The sequence below is a fragment of the Ctenopharyngodon idella genome, chromosome 1 (assembly GCF_019924925.1).
Source record: "Ctenopharyngodon idella isolate HZGC_01 chromosome 1, HZGC01, whole genome shotgun sequence".
NCBI lineage: Eukaryota > Metazoa > Chordata > Actinopteri > Cypriniformes > Xenocyprididae > Ctenopharyngodon > Ctenopharyngodon idella.
Window position 1 is genome coordinate 16,537,516 of NC_067220.1, and position 16,951 is coordinate 16,554,466.

General features: G+C 36.8%; 1 protein-coding gene across 1 annotated transcript in view; it reads left to right on the plus strand.

The window, feature by feature from the left end:
• Positions 1 to 16,951, plus strand: part of tusc3 (tumor suppressor candidate 3) — an 85,935-nt gene that overhangs the window by 47,173 nt on the left and 21,811 nt on the right. Inside the window, exons 5-6 of the mRNA XM_051907403.1 lie at positions 1,362 to 1,502; positions 2,203 to 2,292. Of these exons, the coding sequence (XP_051763363.1) occupies positions 1,362 to 1,502; positions 2,203 to 2,292 (231 nt within the window). The remainder of the gene's footprint in view (positions 1 to 1,361; positions 1,503 to 2,202; positions 2,293 to 16,951) is intronic.

Consider the following 16,951-nt stretch of genomic DNA (forward strand, 5'->3'; position numbering starts at 1 on the left):
GCTGTCATAAACAACTTTTCAGTGAACAACTCATTTAAATAAGAAATCAGATAATACAACTCTCTGATACAACATAAAACACCCGTATGACATTTGGGCATCAAAAGATTTGAAATGTCTTAATCTTTCCATTTCTATAACCAGTATCTTCCTTGGTAGTTTTTTTTTTTTTTTTTCTCACTTGAAAAGCATGGAAGTGATCATGGAAAAACGTTTCATCCTCAATCAAAAAAAAAAAAAAAAAAAAACTTTACCATTGTGTAAAATGATGGTTATTTTGCTGAAAAGTGTCATGTTTTCATCAGTACCCATGCAAACAAAGAGTCCAACACAATACTCAACACCACAACATTTTAGCCACTGTGTGAGATTGACAGTGGCTTGTGAATCAACATGGAGAGATGCAGTTATATCTTTTGAAAATTCAAGTGTCTCAAGTGAACACATTTTGACTGGACCAGACTCGACTGCTTTTAAAGACAAGCATTCCCAATGATATGCTACTGCAAACTGGTGTTTATTTGCAAGTCAAATTCTTGAAGTTCTTCACAGAATCTTAAAAAAAAAAAGTGCTTTGCTTCAAATCTCATGGTCCAGATATGAATTAGTGGTCCAATCTTTAAGTCCATTTGTCCTTGGTGCTGCAGAACCAGGGTTGTGTTGTGGCGCACTTCTCAACATTTAACTCCAGATGTAGCGTTAAAATGCTCCTGAACACCAATGAATGAACTCCAAAATACAACACAGCCAGGGAGTGTCCCATAACACAAACTGTAGTCAGAGTTAAAAAAAAAAAAAAAAAACAAACAAACTCCAAAAATCGAACTCTTTCACACTTTTGCCTAACTCCTGATTTTTCAACTCCCGAAATTTGCTGTGTAGAATCATGTACAGTTCTAAGGTCTGTAGGGCCTACTGTGTAAAAATCTTGTCTCATCTTGTCTCGTCACACCCCGATATTAATAATAATAATGTTATTACCATATGCTGTCAAGTGTCAAAATTTCACTTGTGTTGACCATTTGTATGCTTTATGGTACCACTATTGTAATTAGTACAATTATATTCAGTCATAACAATATAGGGTCCAAAATTCTCTTTTTTTCATTTGAACAGTTTTAAACAGTGTCAGAATTGTTGAAATTATGATGTAATTATTTAATAATTATTTAAAATGTTATTTCTAGGTAGCTTATCAAAGCTACTGTAATCTGCAACACTTCGACACTGACATGATGTTGTTAACTTAATTGTTACATTAATTGTTCATGGAGCATTGGCATTGTTCCCTAAACATAAGGTGTTGGTCAAAAGTTGAATTTTTTGTTTGTTTGTGTGTTTGTTTATTTGTTTTTGTCTAGATTCGGGTGTTCCGGCCACCCAACTACTCGGGTACGATCGCTCTAGCTCTGCTGGTGTCTCTGGTCGGTGGGCTCCTCTACCTGCGCAGAAACAACTTGGAGTTCATCTACAACAAGACTGGCTGGGCCATGGCCGCACTGGTGCCTAATGTTCATTATTTATCCCTAATTCAAATTAAACTGCTGGAGCCATGCTTTCAGTTGAAAAGTGGCCAGATCAAGCAACAATGTATATCTTGGCAGCAGTACAATGTTCTGCTCTCTCTGGCCCTAGAACCGTTCAACTACTTCAACAACTTCAACACTTTTGCTATTGCTTTATAAGGTCCTTTAATAAAATAAAACCAGCTGACCATGGAGTAAACCTAGATTAAAATTATTTATAGAGTTTTTAAGCTATAAAATAGGCCAATTTATTGAATCTAAACCCAAGATGATGCAATAAAAACAGAAGACAACAGCTCAAGGGGACAAAGCATAGAGTCAATGTGCTTCTTACCACCTGAGGCCAAAATTATGTGCTGTGTCTTGCATAAAAGTTTGATTTAAAGTGTTGTGCTGTCTGTAAATTGTAGAACTTCGGCTTTCGATATTTATTCCCCAAAGTCTGAAGGTGACTGACCTTTACTGCTCTGATGGATAACGTTTGTTATCCACCATATTGATTATAAGGGCAGTTTGAGGAAAGTTTTTTGTTGTTGTTGTTGTTGTTGTTGTTTTGTAGACTGCAAGAATGTTGTTCTTTATCGTTCACTGTTTCTGTTTGTCATTTTCATATCTGACCATATAACATATAACTAATACACTCGAAATCTCTCTCTATCTGTTTTCTTTTCCACAGTGTGTGGTGTTTGCCATGACCTCAGGTCAGATGTGGAATCATATTCGTGGTCCTCCGTATGCCCACAAGAACCCTCAAAATGGTCAGGTGGTAAGTGCCATATTTGTCTCAGCGCTCAATATGTGCGACACCACTCATCTAAACCTCTCCAAACTCAGTTTGTGCTCTTTCATGACTCGTTTTTCTTTATTTGTATCTGTTATATGAAGTTTTGCTTACTCAAGTTCTACTTGGTATTATGACCCAATCTGTCAATTCTTGGGCAGTGAATCCTGTGGAATATTAATTCCTACAAACGATATAGCCTACATTCATAAATAAAATAAAAATATTGCACTCAGTGTAAATAGAACTGGCACCCAAATAATGTGATAGAGCCAGACAGAACTATGAAAAAATGCGAATTGGATGTTAGAGAAGTGACCTGGAGGGTAGAGCACATGCATTGGTATTTTTGCGCAGACGACCCGAATTTGAATCCGGCTCATGACATTTTCCAATCTAACCATCCCTCCTTCCACTCAACTCCCTATTCTTTCATGTCTCCACTCTCCACCTTTACTGTTTGGAAATAAAATATGGAATTTGATTTGAGTAATTTCCTGGTATGGATAAGTATTGAAAAAGAAAACAGAGTATGGAAAAATATGTGTTTCCAGACTATTGTCCTTATTCAGTTTTTCTAAAAAATAAATTTATCATACAAGCAGAGGCAAAAGTTTAGCGATCCTTTAGTGATTGTCAAACACAACTGAATGCATTCAATATGCACATTTTTTTATTACGCAACACTGTTTGTCTTTACTATAAGTGAATTTTGAAATGGAAAATGTGTAGGAACCCTGTTATAGTATCATATTATTAAATATTGTATGCTAATATAGTATGCTAATAGAGTGATATAATACATTTACCAGAGCAATTTAACATTTAGTGTGATTTAATAATTTATGATTTAAAAAAAGTTTAAAGCCAGCTATACACAGCACAACAATGGAACAGAACAGATTTCTCGAGGTGTTTGTGTTGTTTGTTTAAATAATGAGGTGCTCATGGCAGAAGTTATCAAACCTTTTTAATATAACCAAGGCTTGTTGTTAATATGTACAATCCTGTGATATATTTACACAACAACAATCCACAGCAGCTGCACTCACCTGCTGTTCTGCATCTACCTCTTATTGGCTTCTAAGTGATCCCTCCAGTCAATAACACAATAAATCTGAAATGATTAAGGCCTTTTAATTATTAAAACATAAATAAGAGGATCAGCTTCTTTCAGTGCATAATCCTTCCCAGTAGCACTTCATCACCGTCCCTCATTAAGCTCCAGACAGGAAGTTGAAGCTGAGTTTCTTCATCTAATAGCCCTCTAAGGCAGAGGTGAAATGAAAATGCTGATGACATGGGGAAATTAGAGTCAGTGAGGTAAGGTTGTAACATCTAACCTGTGCTATACAAAAGATACCATTAGTGCTATTGTAAAATTATACCCCCATTGGCTCAAGACCTCGATGCAAACTATCGTCCAGAAGCCTAGTCTCAATCGACAATTAAAACATTTCTGTATCCAGGTAGAGCAAAAATATGTTCCAGAGTAATGCCGTATAATGACAATAATAAGTATTTGTCTAATTCTTTCATTTCTTTTTGATAATGTCCTTAAAATTTAGTAAATATTTCATCTTGTCATAGTCAATAAATCAATAAAATAAATCAATTTTAAACTGTTTTACTCAGACTCGAATGACATTTAATTGACTCTAATATATATGATGACAAAAATGTGTCAAAATGTTTCATTTCATTCTTTATTTCAGACCCTTAGGTCCATATCAAAAATGTAAAAAGAGTTCTAGATTGTTAAAATCTGTTTTTGTCAGGTGTACACTTCCATTCAAAAGGTTGCGGTCAGTTTTTTTTTAATACTTTTAATCAATTTAATACGTCCTTGCTGAATAAAATTGACAATAAAGAAGACATTTTTTGCCCCTATCTGGACCTACAAGTGTTTTATGAACTGTTCGTGAGGTCCTTTGGAGCTTAGTCACAAGGTTAAGAAAAGGTGCAGAACCAGCAGGTACAGTATTTTGCAATAAAATGTGAAAAGAAAACAAGTAGTTGCGTGAAAGCCACACTCAGTGTTTTGGTACTTAAAAATTAATTATGAGTAATAGATAATGTACAGTCATTCTGTTATTTCTCATAAAATAAACCTAGACACAATGTATGAAATACGAAAAAGTTATTGTTTTATTTCAGCAGAGAGCGCAAAGTGCTACAAGAGACGTGTAGGAGACAACAACGGTTGGGACGCCAATCAGTTGGACAGTTTAGTGATCATTATACAAACATATTTGTCTACAGAGTGCAATGTTTGGCCAGTCAGAATCAAGTATTCTTGCAGTCTTGTTCATTCATTTGATTTGGAGATATAAATACATAACTGTACACTTAGTACCAAAAATGAGAAGCTCCTATAAATAGCTAGGGAAGATATCTCCACAAATGCCTGACTTCTAAGAGTATAAAAAGCTCACAGTCCTTCGGAAAAAGAAAGGAATCAAAAAGGCAGAAAACAAACGAGCAGAAAAGCATCTCCGAATGACAATTAAGCCAAAGCCATGGAGGCTAATGTACTATAAATTGTTAAAAGGCTCATCGTGTGTCTCAGTTGTTGTACAGGATTGGATGGTAAATGATGGTTCATTTATTTGGAGGATGTGCTGGTGAAGACATGATGAGAGGGGGAAGGGGGGATTGTTGATTCTCTTATTCTGTGTTACTGTCTTATGAATCTGGTTCTGAATCCTCTTATTCTGAGAATGTTGCCTGAAGGCAGCCTTTATGAAATATTCAGGCCTGAACATTGATCCAGAGACATAAACACACTGCTAACAATGCCATGAATCCCATACTCCAGGCCCTGAACATCTATAGCTCACAACAGGAGGATTTCTTGATCTGCCGTTCTCTAATCTCCAAGCTGGACCTGAAGGGGACACTTCTATTGTCATGAAAGTACAGTGTCAACTCATTCTGAATGCTCCCAAAAATCCAAAAGCTGAGCAGGCAATGAACAGGCTCTCCAACCACTGCAGAGCCACTTCTGTCTGATTATATTTTATACTTACTAAATTTCATGAGTTTTATTTATTTATTTATACAAAAGTTTGTTCTGGTTCTCGAATCTGATTGGCTGAGAGACGTTTCTAGCCATGCAATATTCTACCAGTATCACAACGGGAACTGTTTCACCGATTGTATCACTCCACTTGCAGCGAGTGTCATGGCGGACGAGCAAACCCTCCATTATTTTACAAATACTACTGTTGTTGTGTCACAGAATGTAGTTTTAAGAGGTTTTTTTAGGCAAGAGTGTAGTTATTTAGAACTGAAATATGTGACATATATAAACAGCGCCTATTTGACAATTTTTTTTAGAATTTGTGAAGATGTGAGCTCCAGGCCATCAGCGGCCACTCAGCACTCGTGTACCCCGCCGAGAACAGCTTTATCACAGCCAGTCCTTCAGGAATTTGCCGCTGACTCTTATGTAGATAGTGTTTAAATATGAGGTATAATTCATTTTGGGTATATCAAACGGGCAATCTTTTGTCCTATTAATCTATTACTTGTTCCAGAGCAAATCGATTTGGCTAAGGGCAAAGTTAATTTTCATAACTTTATATTTTTGTTTAACTGAAATCCTGTACTATAGAGCACTTCTTATACTTTTATAATGGCTAATATTGTGTACTTAAATATTATTTTTCAATAAATATTTTGTATGAATAACATGCTGTATTTGTTATTGAGAAAGGGTCCGTTAGTGATTGTGATTTCGACTCGAAAAAGTTACATTATTGCGCCATTAGATGGCAAAGACTGTCTTTATGAGTGAGTCCATAGCAAAGACTTTTATATTGAAAGGGACTGAAACAAGGTTGTAAACAAGGACATTGTTTTACTTTAAACAACACCTTATAAGATGCAACTTGCAAACGCATTGACTAGCGCTGTCATGGGAAATCCCCTTACCTGTTATAAGGACAAAGACAAAGATGTCCTTTCCTCAGCGGACATTCACTGTTTTGTGATTATGAATATAAGATTGACCTGAAGAATATCAGCTAGATGCAGGTAATACACTCTCTTGGTTGATATCTCTCTCCTAATATCTACTACATAATACAATAAGCTTCAATGAAGCAACTCTGCGTTCCTTCATTGCTAGTTCTAAAGTGACATTTTAGAATTAGTAGCAGAGGCTTGGGCTCAACTGTTAAACTCAATTTGAGATCTGAATCCATGGGAGAAGAAAGTAGTTCCACACAAAAGAGGGTTTTTAAAGACACTCTATTGTTGTTTCTTATTTATTTACACACTTTTGCTGTCAAACTGTTGTATAAACGCAATATCACATTCATAGCTGTGCGTTAGGGCTCTATATCAGCACGGCTGTGATTGCCTATGCCCGAATTACAGCTGTGCTGATATAGAGTGATAACACACGGCTGCGAGTGTGATATTGTTGCTTTTAATTTATTTATTTATTTATTTATTTATTTGTGACTGTTCAGGGCCATGGGAGTTAATTGGTCTATGCCAAAAGGAGTTTTATGCGACATGGCCAAAGCATACATGCAATAAGTTGTTATCGCTGAGAAAAAAAATATTATTCTTTGCTAAAAGGCCTCAGTCGTACACAAAACTATAGCATGTTGCTGAGATAGATTTTTGGTCATCATTTATAGTTGTGCATTGAAGTGTGAAATTAAAAAAAAGTGGAAAGAGGTCGTGTGAGAGACAGTGGTTGGGGGAGAAAAACATTACCCTGATTTTCTAAACTAAACGCTACATTTGCATGAAATTATATTGCTCTTGTCAGACTCTGAAAGTGCCATTTCCACATTTTCTCCGGCTTCATCCTGCAGCCCAGAGCAAAACCCATTTAGAGAGTAGAAGGTTGTTTTGATAATGAAAGCATCTGACTGCTTACTGACGAAATGGCGAGGAAATGTGAGGTGAAGCTAGGCATCTACTTGTGGTTTCGCACCTTAGGATAGATCACTCACACACACACAGATACCTCGCTGTGTTGATACTCAGGATGAACACGCTTTAGGCCAAAAGAGCTGAACAATTCTCAACATTTCCCTGGTTTTTATACCGTGCTATGAAGGCATTTATTTTGGCTTTCTTTTTTGGCTTTATGGACATTTTAATAATTAATCAGGGGGCACTGAGGGTTATTTTTTATAAGATGCTATTTTATCCAAAATCAGATAGCGTATCAGTTGAAACAAATGTGCTCTTGATAAAATCTAATGGCTTAGCACATTTTTATCCCGAAGTACCTGCATTATTCCCATTTGAATGGTTATCGAGTCTTTAGTGAGACTTTTTTATTAAGAACATTGTTTCTCCCTGATAAAGTAGAAAGTCACTTCACAATGCTCACAAACACTGGTTTGGAATGTTAACACAGACAAGTTGAGTGATGCAAACTGCTTGACCAATCAAATTACTGGACCGGAGAGAGGTTAATTCTCTAGTGTTTGGCCTGAACTCTGCTTTTCGTGCTATTAATTCACTTAAAAAGTTTGTCTCTTGAACTTGAACACATATATTCGGTGTTCTCTTTCAAAGTCACCTGAAGATGCCAACTCCTCTGCCCGCATTAGCCTTGCTTCAGTTCACCATTTTCATTTCATTTCCCACAATTCCTTAATGAACTCTTGCAGCCTCTCTGTATCTACCACCAGTAAGAGGTAAATCATCTGCCCTTCCCTTCCAGCGTGTTGTCACTTTTATTACATCTCCGCAAATATTTTGGCTTTTAGCTTGGACGAAACTTTGCTGGGGAGTCTTTATTAACCGAATTGAACTGTGAACTGAAGCATTAAATAAATGTTGCACTTGAGGCAGAGATTTTTCAAGATCTCTTCCTGGCGACTGGTGTTGTTTTTTTTTGTTGTTGTTGTTGTTGTTGTTTTTTTTTCTGTATTTATTCATTTTTGCTTTCTTTCTTTTTTTTTTTTTTTTTTCTCTGTACTCACTGATGCAGAGGGAGTGTAGCAATAAAAATGAATCTGTATAGCAAATGAGAGCTTTAATTACAGCTGAAGCAAGAGACCTGCAGAGAAGAATAATAAAGAAAGCCAAAAGGAAAATAACAAACAGGAGAAGGAAAGGCAGATTAACTGTGAATTAATCACGTTGACGCCAATCTACCATTTTGCCAGCAGGACTTTCTGACTGAGGAAGTTTTTATGGTTAACTTTTCTCATTTTATTTGTGACAGCTAATGAATGGTGCACATAAATAACCAAAAAATACTTATAGTAAAGGTTCTTTTTTCTAAACAAGCAGCCACATTATGTGTATTACCTGTTTGAAAGGCAGCATTGTTTTTTTGTTTTTTTTGTCTCATTGTTGATTCTCCATTGCATATCAGCTCGAGCTGTCAGTCACATCCAGTCCGGAAGACTCCAGACTGTCTGCCACTCTGACCTCTCACAGCTGGTCAGTTTCCAACAAATCTTTTTTTTTTTTTTTTTTTTTTCTTTGTTGACATTCATCCATTTCCATGGTGTTTGGTGTCGTCTATTTGTATCCAGCGCATGGTGTGGTCGATAGGTGGTCTATTCATAGCTGGTATTTTGAGGCATTGTAAAGATGTGTAAAACATTCATGCTGGCTTTGTGGTGATGTTACTAGATGCAGTTAGTAAGGAAGTAGTTGAAGGAATAATTATATCAAAGTTCAATATACATTAAGCGCAGATGACAGCACCTGTGGCTATAATGTAGATCACCACAAATATCTCCCTTCTTTTCTTTAAATCTGCAAAGATCTGAGTTCCAGTGAGTGGAAGTGAATGAGATCAATCCATAAACATCAAAGTATTTACTGATTCATAAAATGTAAACATAAAAAACTCGCAATTAACTCGCATATAAACTCACAATTGCGAGTTCTAATGTCAGAATCGTGTGATATAAACTCGCGAGTTTATATCTCGCAATTGCAAGTTATAAAGTCAGAATTGCGAGATATAAACTCGCAATTGCAAGGGGAAAAAAGTCGTGAAAAAATTAGTGAGACAAAAAAAAAAGTCTCAATTATCCTCTGAATTGTTTTATTCCATGGTGGAAAACAAGCTTCCATAGATTTTTGATTTATGGTTCTTGAAAAAAAATCAGAATGCATGGCTAATTTTGTATAGAGAATTATGCTTTGTGTCCCCCATAAGGTGTAGTTACGGTATGTACCAGCAGGGGCACTTTACCACCCAAACCACCCTGTCCATTATGTAATAGTTAAAATATTTAAAATGGTTCATTAGTTGTAATAAATGGCTTACATCACAACCAGTGATTATAAAGCAGTGAATTAATTATGCTTTTAGTTGTAATATGCAGGGACTGATTTGTTGCGGTCTAACCCAGATGCCTCAGCTGGTATGAGCGTCTAATGGCTTGTCCTATATGATGAAATCAGCACCCATTGTCCTGTCTTGGAGTACCTGTCTTGCTCCATGCAGAGCAACTCTTTCCTGAGCTTGTTAGGCACCACACGATTGTGCTGAAGGGTTGCCGTTGGCTGCAAGAGTTTTTGGTATCCCCCTGTCCATAAGCTTGAGAATTCTTTTGACAGGCTTGAAAACTCTTTCTCTAACTTGTGCTGGCAGCCTTATTTTACACACTCTGAAAGGCTGTTTGCCCTGCCACATTCAACTGGACTGAAAACGGTGGAGAAAGAACGGCTGAGTGTGTTTACAAGTGTTTTGAATATCCTGATTATGTGTTTTGATTATGTAAGCATCAGGATGTGTTGGAGGATGTAGATGCATTCTTCAGAAAGTGCTCGCGTTGTGCTTGAAGCCCATGTAAATCGCATTGCAGTCTTCTGGCGATGAAAATTAAGTACATATGTTTACTTATGAATAATTATGAATCATGCCCAAATATTTCAAATCATTAATCGAATTGTGACAAATTTCAGATTTTGATCCATTGCCTTATTTAAACAAGTAGTTTTCTCAATAATAAAAAAAATCTATCATCATTCACTCATCTTCATGTCATTCCAGTATAACCAGTAGCAATGTTTCCATCCACCGATTTTTATGCACATTTTGGGATATTGCATCAAAAAAAAAAAATGGTGGAAGGAAATGTCAAGATGTGCATACATTCTAAAAATGTGCTTAAAAAAAACTCCTGTACTCAATTGAGATGGATATATTTTTTATTCGTATAAAAAACGTTGGAAACACATTTACCAAATAAATCCTTCAGTGCACAAAAAAAAAAACTGACTTTGCCTCAACAGTGGATGTGATTGAATAACTGGACTAACCAGCGAACCAATTTCACTGCACAGCATTTCAAATGTTGGTTTGATCATTCTGAAATGCCTGAGCCAAACTTCTGTCATCAGAATGATTTGGTATAATGACGACCTCCCAGAAGTGTCTCGCATGATTGCGTTCCCAAATACCAGGCATCCGAATGCAAGATAACATGACAGGATTTTGCTCTCTTGAACACATGGGATGGAAACCCTACTTTATTCACAAATGTTTTATGCAATATTCCAATTTTGCGCATATGTTAAATTCACAATTGATGCATGGTACATGAATCATTATCAGGATTTTTAGTTAATCAGCTGATCCAGGTTTGAATGTTTCCTTCACAAACGACTGATCCAGTTCTACAAAATTCACCTTTGTGTTCAACAGAAGAAAAAGTCGAACAGGTTTTGAATGATGTGTGGGCAAGTAAAGAATTTACATATACATTTTTAAATGTACTATTTCTGTAATAAGGAATTGTAATCAGTTTGAAAGATTGTCAGAGCAAATATTTACACCCCTATAAGGTCTGGTTCCATTCCCTTCATAGTGTGCGGCTGGTTCTCTGGCTGTCGGCCAGCCTGTATCCAAGTGGCTCTCAGAGCAGCCCGCTGATGAGCTGGCGCTCCAGACAAATTGATCTGAATGAAAACCACTCCACCCCAAAAAGAGTGCTCATTTCAGGGGAGAGATGTCTACCATTCACACAGAACCATCTGGAATGCAATCTACGCAACATATTGTACAGGACGCCTGTACTCTTAATTTGGAAATGTCTTAGAGTGAACAGTTTTGCACTTACATGTTGATTATAAGATCTAAGTCAACGCAATAAATCCACCATCAACATTATACACCCAACCCTACTTTTTTAAAACAGACGTGTTTTAAAACCAGACTGAAACTTGTTGGAAGGAGTGACAGGCCTCAGGGGGACTAAAGTCATGGTGATGCCAACACTTAGCCACTGCAGGGACAGCGCATCGCCAACAACTGAGTGAGTGGAGACGTAATGCTTGATGACAGTGTAGGGGTAATGAAAGGTTGCTCCCACACTGAGTAAAAATTCAATCTGCCTGCAGAAACCGCAAAATTCCTCAAAAGCCTGATAGATGCTCCGAGCTACGTACTACGCATTCAAACCTGAGTGACTGGATTTTTGCTTCCTAGCAAGTGTTCCTTTTAATGTGGTTTTATGATGAAATACTGAGGGAAGAAAATGGCCACTGCACTTGAGCGAATGCTTCATTTGTTAGCACGATTTAAGCAATGGTACAAAACTGATGATGCATGAAATGTCTAAAAAAAAAATACCTTGACCTTTTTGGGGGCTATTTTGCAAACAAAACACACACACACACGAAAGCTAGGATTCAACTGCCTATGTAAGGACTCTTTAGCTGGCTGCCCACGGCCAAACACAGCCCGTCAATCATTTTTATACAGCCTTCCGATTGATTTTGATAATCGCCGGAGTGCCTGATACACCAGGGCGCACTTTGCACAAATCTTAGCAATGGATTGTCCATATTTAGAGTGTGTTTAAGCTTTTTCTGCCCACAGTTCAGCTATTAGTGTCCCATGCTTGAACCAGAAGTATTACATTCTGTCTTGTTTTATCTGATAAAATGTTTTATCTGCTGCAAACACACAGTGTCTTATTCAATACAGAATATATATATATATAGATTAAAAACTAAACCAAGGTTTTGGTTCTAAGAAGAAATGACAAAAAGGTATTACTGGCGGCTGGTGGGTTTTAAAATAGAGGAGCTACAAGGATTTTTTTTTTCTTAACTGCTTTAAATTTTTTTTTTTTTTTTTTTTTTGTCACTTTTAGACAGAAAATTTAAAGAAAAGTACACATATGAGACAATATCAATATAATTTCAGTCTCCTAGTGTTAAAAGAGTACGTTCGGCTGACTGCAGCCTATATCCAACTTTAGGCGTGGAGTCTTCCTTCATTTTTAATTTGTAGCTACTGAATGGTTGCTTGGTAAATTTGTTGGCGATCAAATATTCAATATCTCTACTCTCTGTAATTAAGGTAGTTGGTATCAGCAGTAGCAGTTCAAACTAATATCACAATTTATGTCTCTACAATGATTGGTTGATATACCGAGAGAGGCTGGCCTCCTCTGCAATGTTTTTTTTTTTTCTTTCTCAGCACTCTAACCTCTAAAAGTTTTTTTTTTTTTTTTTAAATTACATTAGCAGTTTCGGCTTGTTCGGGAAAGAGCAGCAGCAGTTCTGAATTCAATAATATTTTATGGTGTTACATTGGTGAAATTACAAACAAGAAATATCCATTCTGAGACATGAAATGCAATGAATAACTGGGAATTTTATTAACATTAAATCGTTCTTCTCCCATTTTCACCTCAACATTTTTGGTAGTCTGAGCCTTCCTTACCTCCCCTGATGAACATCCACTGGTCTATATTATACACTACCGTTCAATAGTTTGCAGTCACTGAGATTTTTTTCATCAACATTTTTGAAAGTCTCTTACACCATGTTTACACCAGACGTTAGCAGCACGATACAACAAGACAATAGAACCCATTATAATCAGCGATGTTGTCTACACTGGATGTGGTGCGATGCGACAAATCTCTGAAAGTAAACTGATGCCTCGTTCTATTTATGACGTACTCCAAGCACTATGGATACTTGCTGGATTTGCTACGTTTGCTTTGTTGCATCCAATGTAGACAGCTTCTAGCTGTTGTGGCGCGATGCGGCGCGTCAAGGTCGTGCCCTGTATTATGCTCGCCAAGGCAGCAAAATACATGGAAAACAGTAATATTTTTACAGTTTAAACTCACTTTTTTTATACTTTTTTATTATATTTTAATTTAGAATTTATTTATTTTTGTGAAGTTTAAAAATAGAAATGTTTTGTAACATTATAAATGTCTTTACTTTCACTTTTAATAAATTTAATGCACCCTTGCTTGAATAAATGTATTTATTTATTTAAAAAAAAATAAATAAGATCTTAGATTATTTTCCAGTCTTTTTAAAGGGATTTCATAAAGCTTAAATTGAATACCCGTCACTATTTTAATATAAGCAGACACAGCATTAAGTGTGTTTAGTTCTGTTTTTCATGTTAACATCTTACTTAGAGGTGAAGGTCTAATAATTACTCTGAAAATGGTTTCTTCCCTTGAGTTTTACATCTTGATAATCTGGCCCCTGAAATAAAGTAGTTGAACCTTGTGTGTTTTTTTTTTTTTTTTTTATATATATACTTTCATAAGGGAAGGACTTTTTTGCTCTTTCTCATGAAAGTGTTTTTTTTTGTGTGTGTGTGTTTTGCAAATGCTCATTGGCATCATTAAAAATAGACAGAAAATTAATGGGTTCTTTGTGAAATTTGCTGAACTTCCTCCGTAAGCAGTAATGTATAATTAATATCCCACTTGTGCTCCAAACCGAACCTCTATTTTTTTTTAACCTACTATATGATCTCTCTCTCTCTCTCTCTCTCTCTCTCTCTCTCTCTCTCTCTCTCTCTCTCTCTCTCTCTCTCTCTCTCTCTCTCTCTCTTCCCACTCTCTTCCTCTTTTTCTGCTTTGTTGACTTTTCATTTATCTCCATCACTGACTCATTCTTTTGACCTTTAATAGTGAAGCCTAAAAACAGTAAGGGGGGGGAACAGGAACAAATGATTTGCAAAGGTTACTACATCAAAACTATTAGGGTGACTGTACATCCCTGAAACAGAAAATTTGTCTTTTGTGGTTAAAAATCACATATCACATATATTACAGCTATTATATGTGAAATTTAACAGTTTATAACCACAGATAAAATACCACAGATTGTACAATGCTAGTGTACAAGGGGCTAAAAACAGGAATCTCGTACATTTTTACTCAGGAGGAAAGGAAATGGATTTCTCATCAAAGCTCAAGACAAAGGCATCCATAACAGCTTCATGTTATGCTATAAAGGGTGGTGTAACACCCCAAAGATGTAATGAAATCTGGTATTTTCGACATCCATTCAGCCATGATTGTCTCTAACCATCAATCTCCAAATGTGTAATCCTGAATCCTGGATAAATTCATGGTCTTTCAAGGCTTTGTATCCCTAATTAAATATTCACACATATATTCATTGTCCAATTATTGTGCTGAGCATTGAACTTATTCCTCTCTACTCACCCTCTCTAAGGAGAGAGAACACATACTGTAATGCTCAATTCATCAGATCAATTGGAAGGGCCACAGAGAGTATTACGGTATTTTTCATTGCGACTATTGTGCACAACTGCAATTTACTTTTCGAATTTATGTCATTGCCCTAATGTGCTATGCATGTTCCTCTGGCTTTTTGAGTAAAGAGCTTTGCATTGTTTCACAGATTGAAAGCAGCATTAAAATAAGCCATTCGAGTGGAAAATGAAGGGAATAAAAAAAAGAAAAGGGCAAAAAAAACAACCATGGTGATGAAATATGTAATGTTGTTTATTGGGAACAGTTGCATGGGTTGTAGGAAAACGTTATTATGTCGCTGATTATGAGAATTTGTACTTTTGAGAGGAGCATGGTATGAAAGGCATCAATAATATTTGAGCAAGATAAATCGCTTTTCAATAAGAGAACTTCAAAGTTGGCTCAGATGAAACTCCATGCAAATCAAAATGATTGCTTGGACAATTTTGAACCACTCTGCAAAGGAAGATTCATGTACCGGAGTGTCTTGAGGAGTTTGGTACTCTAATGATCCGCCTTGATTTTAAAATTTTACATTCAGAATTCAGAGAATTTTATCTGGAATTGGGATCAAACTTCTCTGCATCTCCACATGTACTACTGGGAGCCTGAAACTCTAGAATTTTAATCTGAGCTCTGATTATGCATATTTTGACTTCTTATAGATTAGTTTTATGTGGGACGTGGCAAGATTTATAAACTTTCACTGTGATTAAAGGGACAGTTGACCCAAAAATGAAAATTGTGTAATGATTTACTCACCAGCCTGTCATTCCAAACCTGTGACTTAAGGTGACGATACAACGGGCAACTTTTTGAGAAATGTTGCCAGGCCATGTTGCCGAGCCATGTTGCTTGGGCACTTTCCCATTGAGAATAGGCAACAAATCTCGATCTAAAGTATCCAGATATAAATTAGTTGCCCGTTCTCACTGGGAAAGTGTCCAAGCAACATCCCTCGACAACATTGCTCAAAAAGTTACCCCGTGTATCAAGTCAATCATGACTTTCTTCTGTGGAACACAAAAGGAGTCTTTAAAAAAATTTGTTCTTTAGAGTCAAAGTGAGTCAGTTGATTCAGCTCACAAAACCATTCTGAACGATTTATTCATGAATTGTGCCAGTCTGCTTCACAAGTTCTGACTCAATCATCTGGATGTAGCCGTTAATATCTCATTTGAGAGTAGATTTTTAGTGATAAGCATCAAAGCCTCAGACCTGTGTTACTGCATGGAAAAAACCCAACCAGAATAATTCAAGAAAGAAATTAAAGGTGGGGTAAGCCGTTTTTTAAAAACGCTGTTGGACATTGTTGACATTTGAAATCAACCCAAACAAACACACCCCTCTCTTCATTGCTCCACCTCCAAAATGCATCCACCAGCCTGCTCAGAGTCGGTCTCGAACCCCGATCACTGCTGGCTGGCGAGGCGAGTGCACTAACAATGACGCTAAACACCGCATTCTCTAGCGGTCGTCAGTGCGCAGTGGTTTACCTGCACAACTCTCACTATCTGGCCACTGTTACACACACAATGCAAGAGCGAATGTCTGTTTATCATAGCTGACTCGCAACAAAATAATGGTTCAAGAAAAATAAAGCGCAGATGATGAACAAACAACAAGGAAGCACAAAAAATGAACATACAGTACACAAGAGTAAATACAAACAAGTGTTCATTGTTAGTCGCCAACTGCACAGCAGCTCCAGACAATCAATGACAATCAATGACACTCAAACCCAGTGTTACTCACATGTGAAGCGGAATCAAAGCAGCCTCCGCATCTGTTTTCAGGCCTTCCCGCTTAGCTCTCTCCAGCTCTGGAGAGAGCTAAACCTTCATTCCAGTGATATTCTTTTGAGCTCTTTTGTATTGTGTCTCATCTCTCTTTCTGCAGTCTTTATTCAAATCTCCCTCTTGCTCGTTCTCTCTTCTCGACCGTCATACGCCCCCTAATGCTGATTGGCTACATGTTCGTTGTTGGTGTGGGCCCGACTAACTTCTAAACAGTGTTTTTGAAATACGGCTTACCCCACCTTTAAGTCATACAGCTTTACAATGACATGAACTTGAATAAATTATGACAATTTTCACACATATTTTTTGGTGAATCTTTTTAAGTACTCTGGTCACAGTCATACATGTTAACTGCTT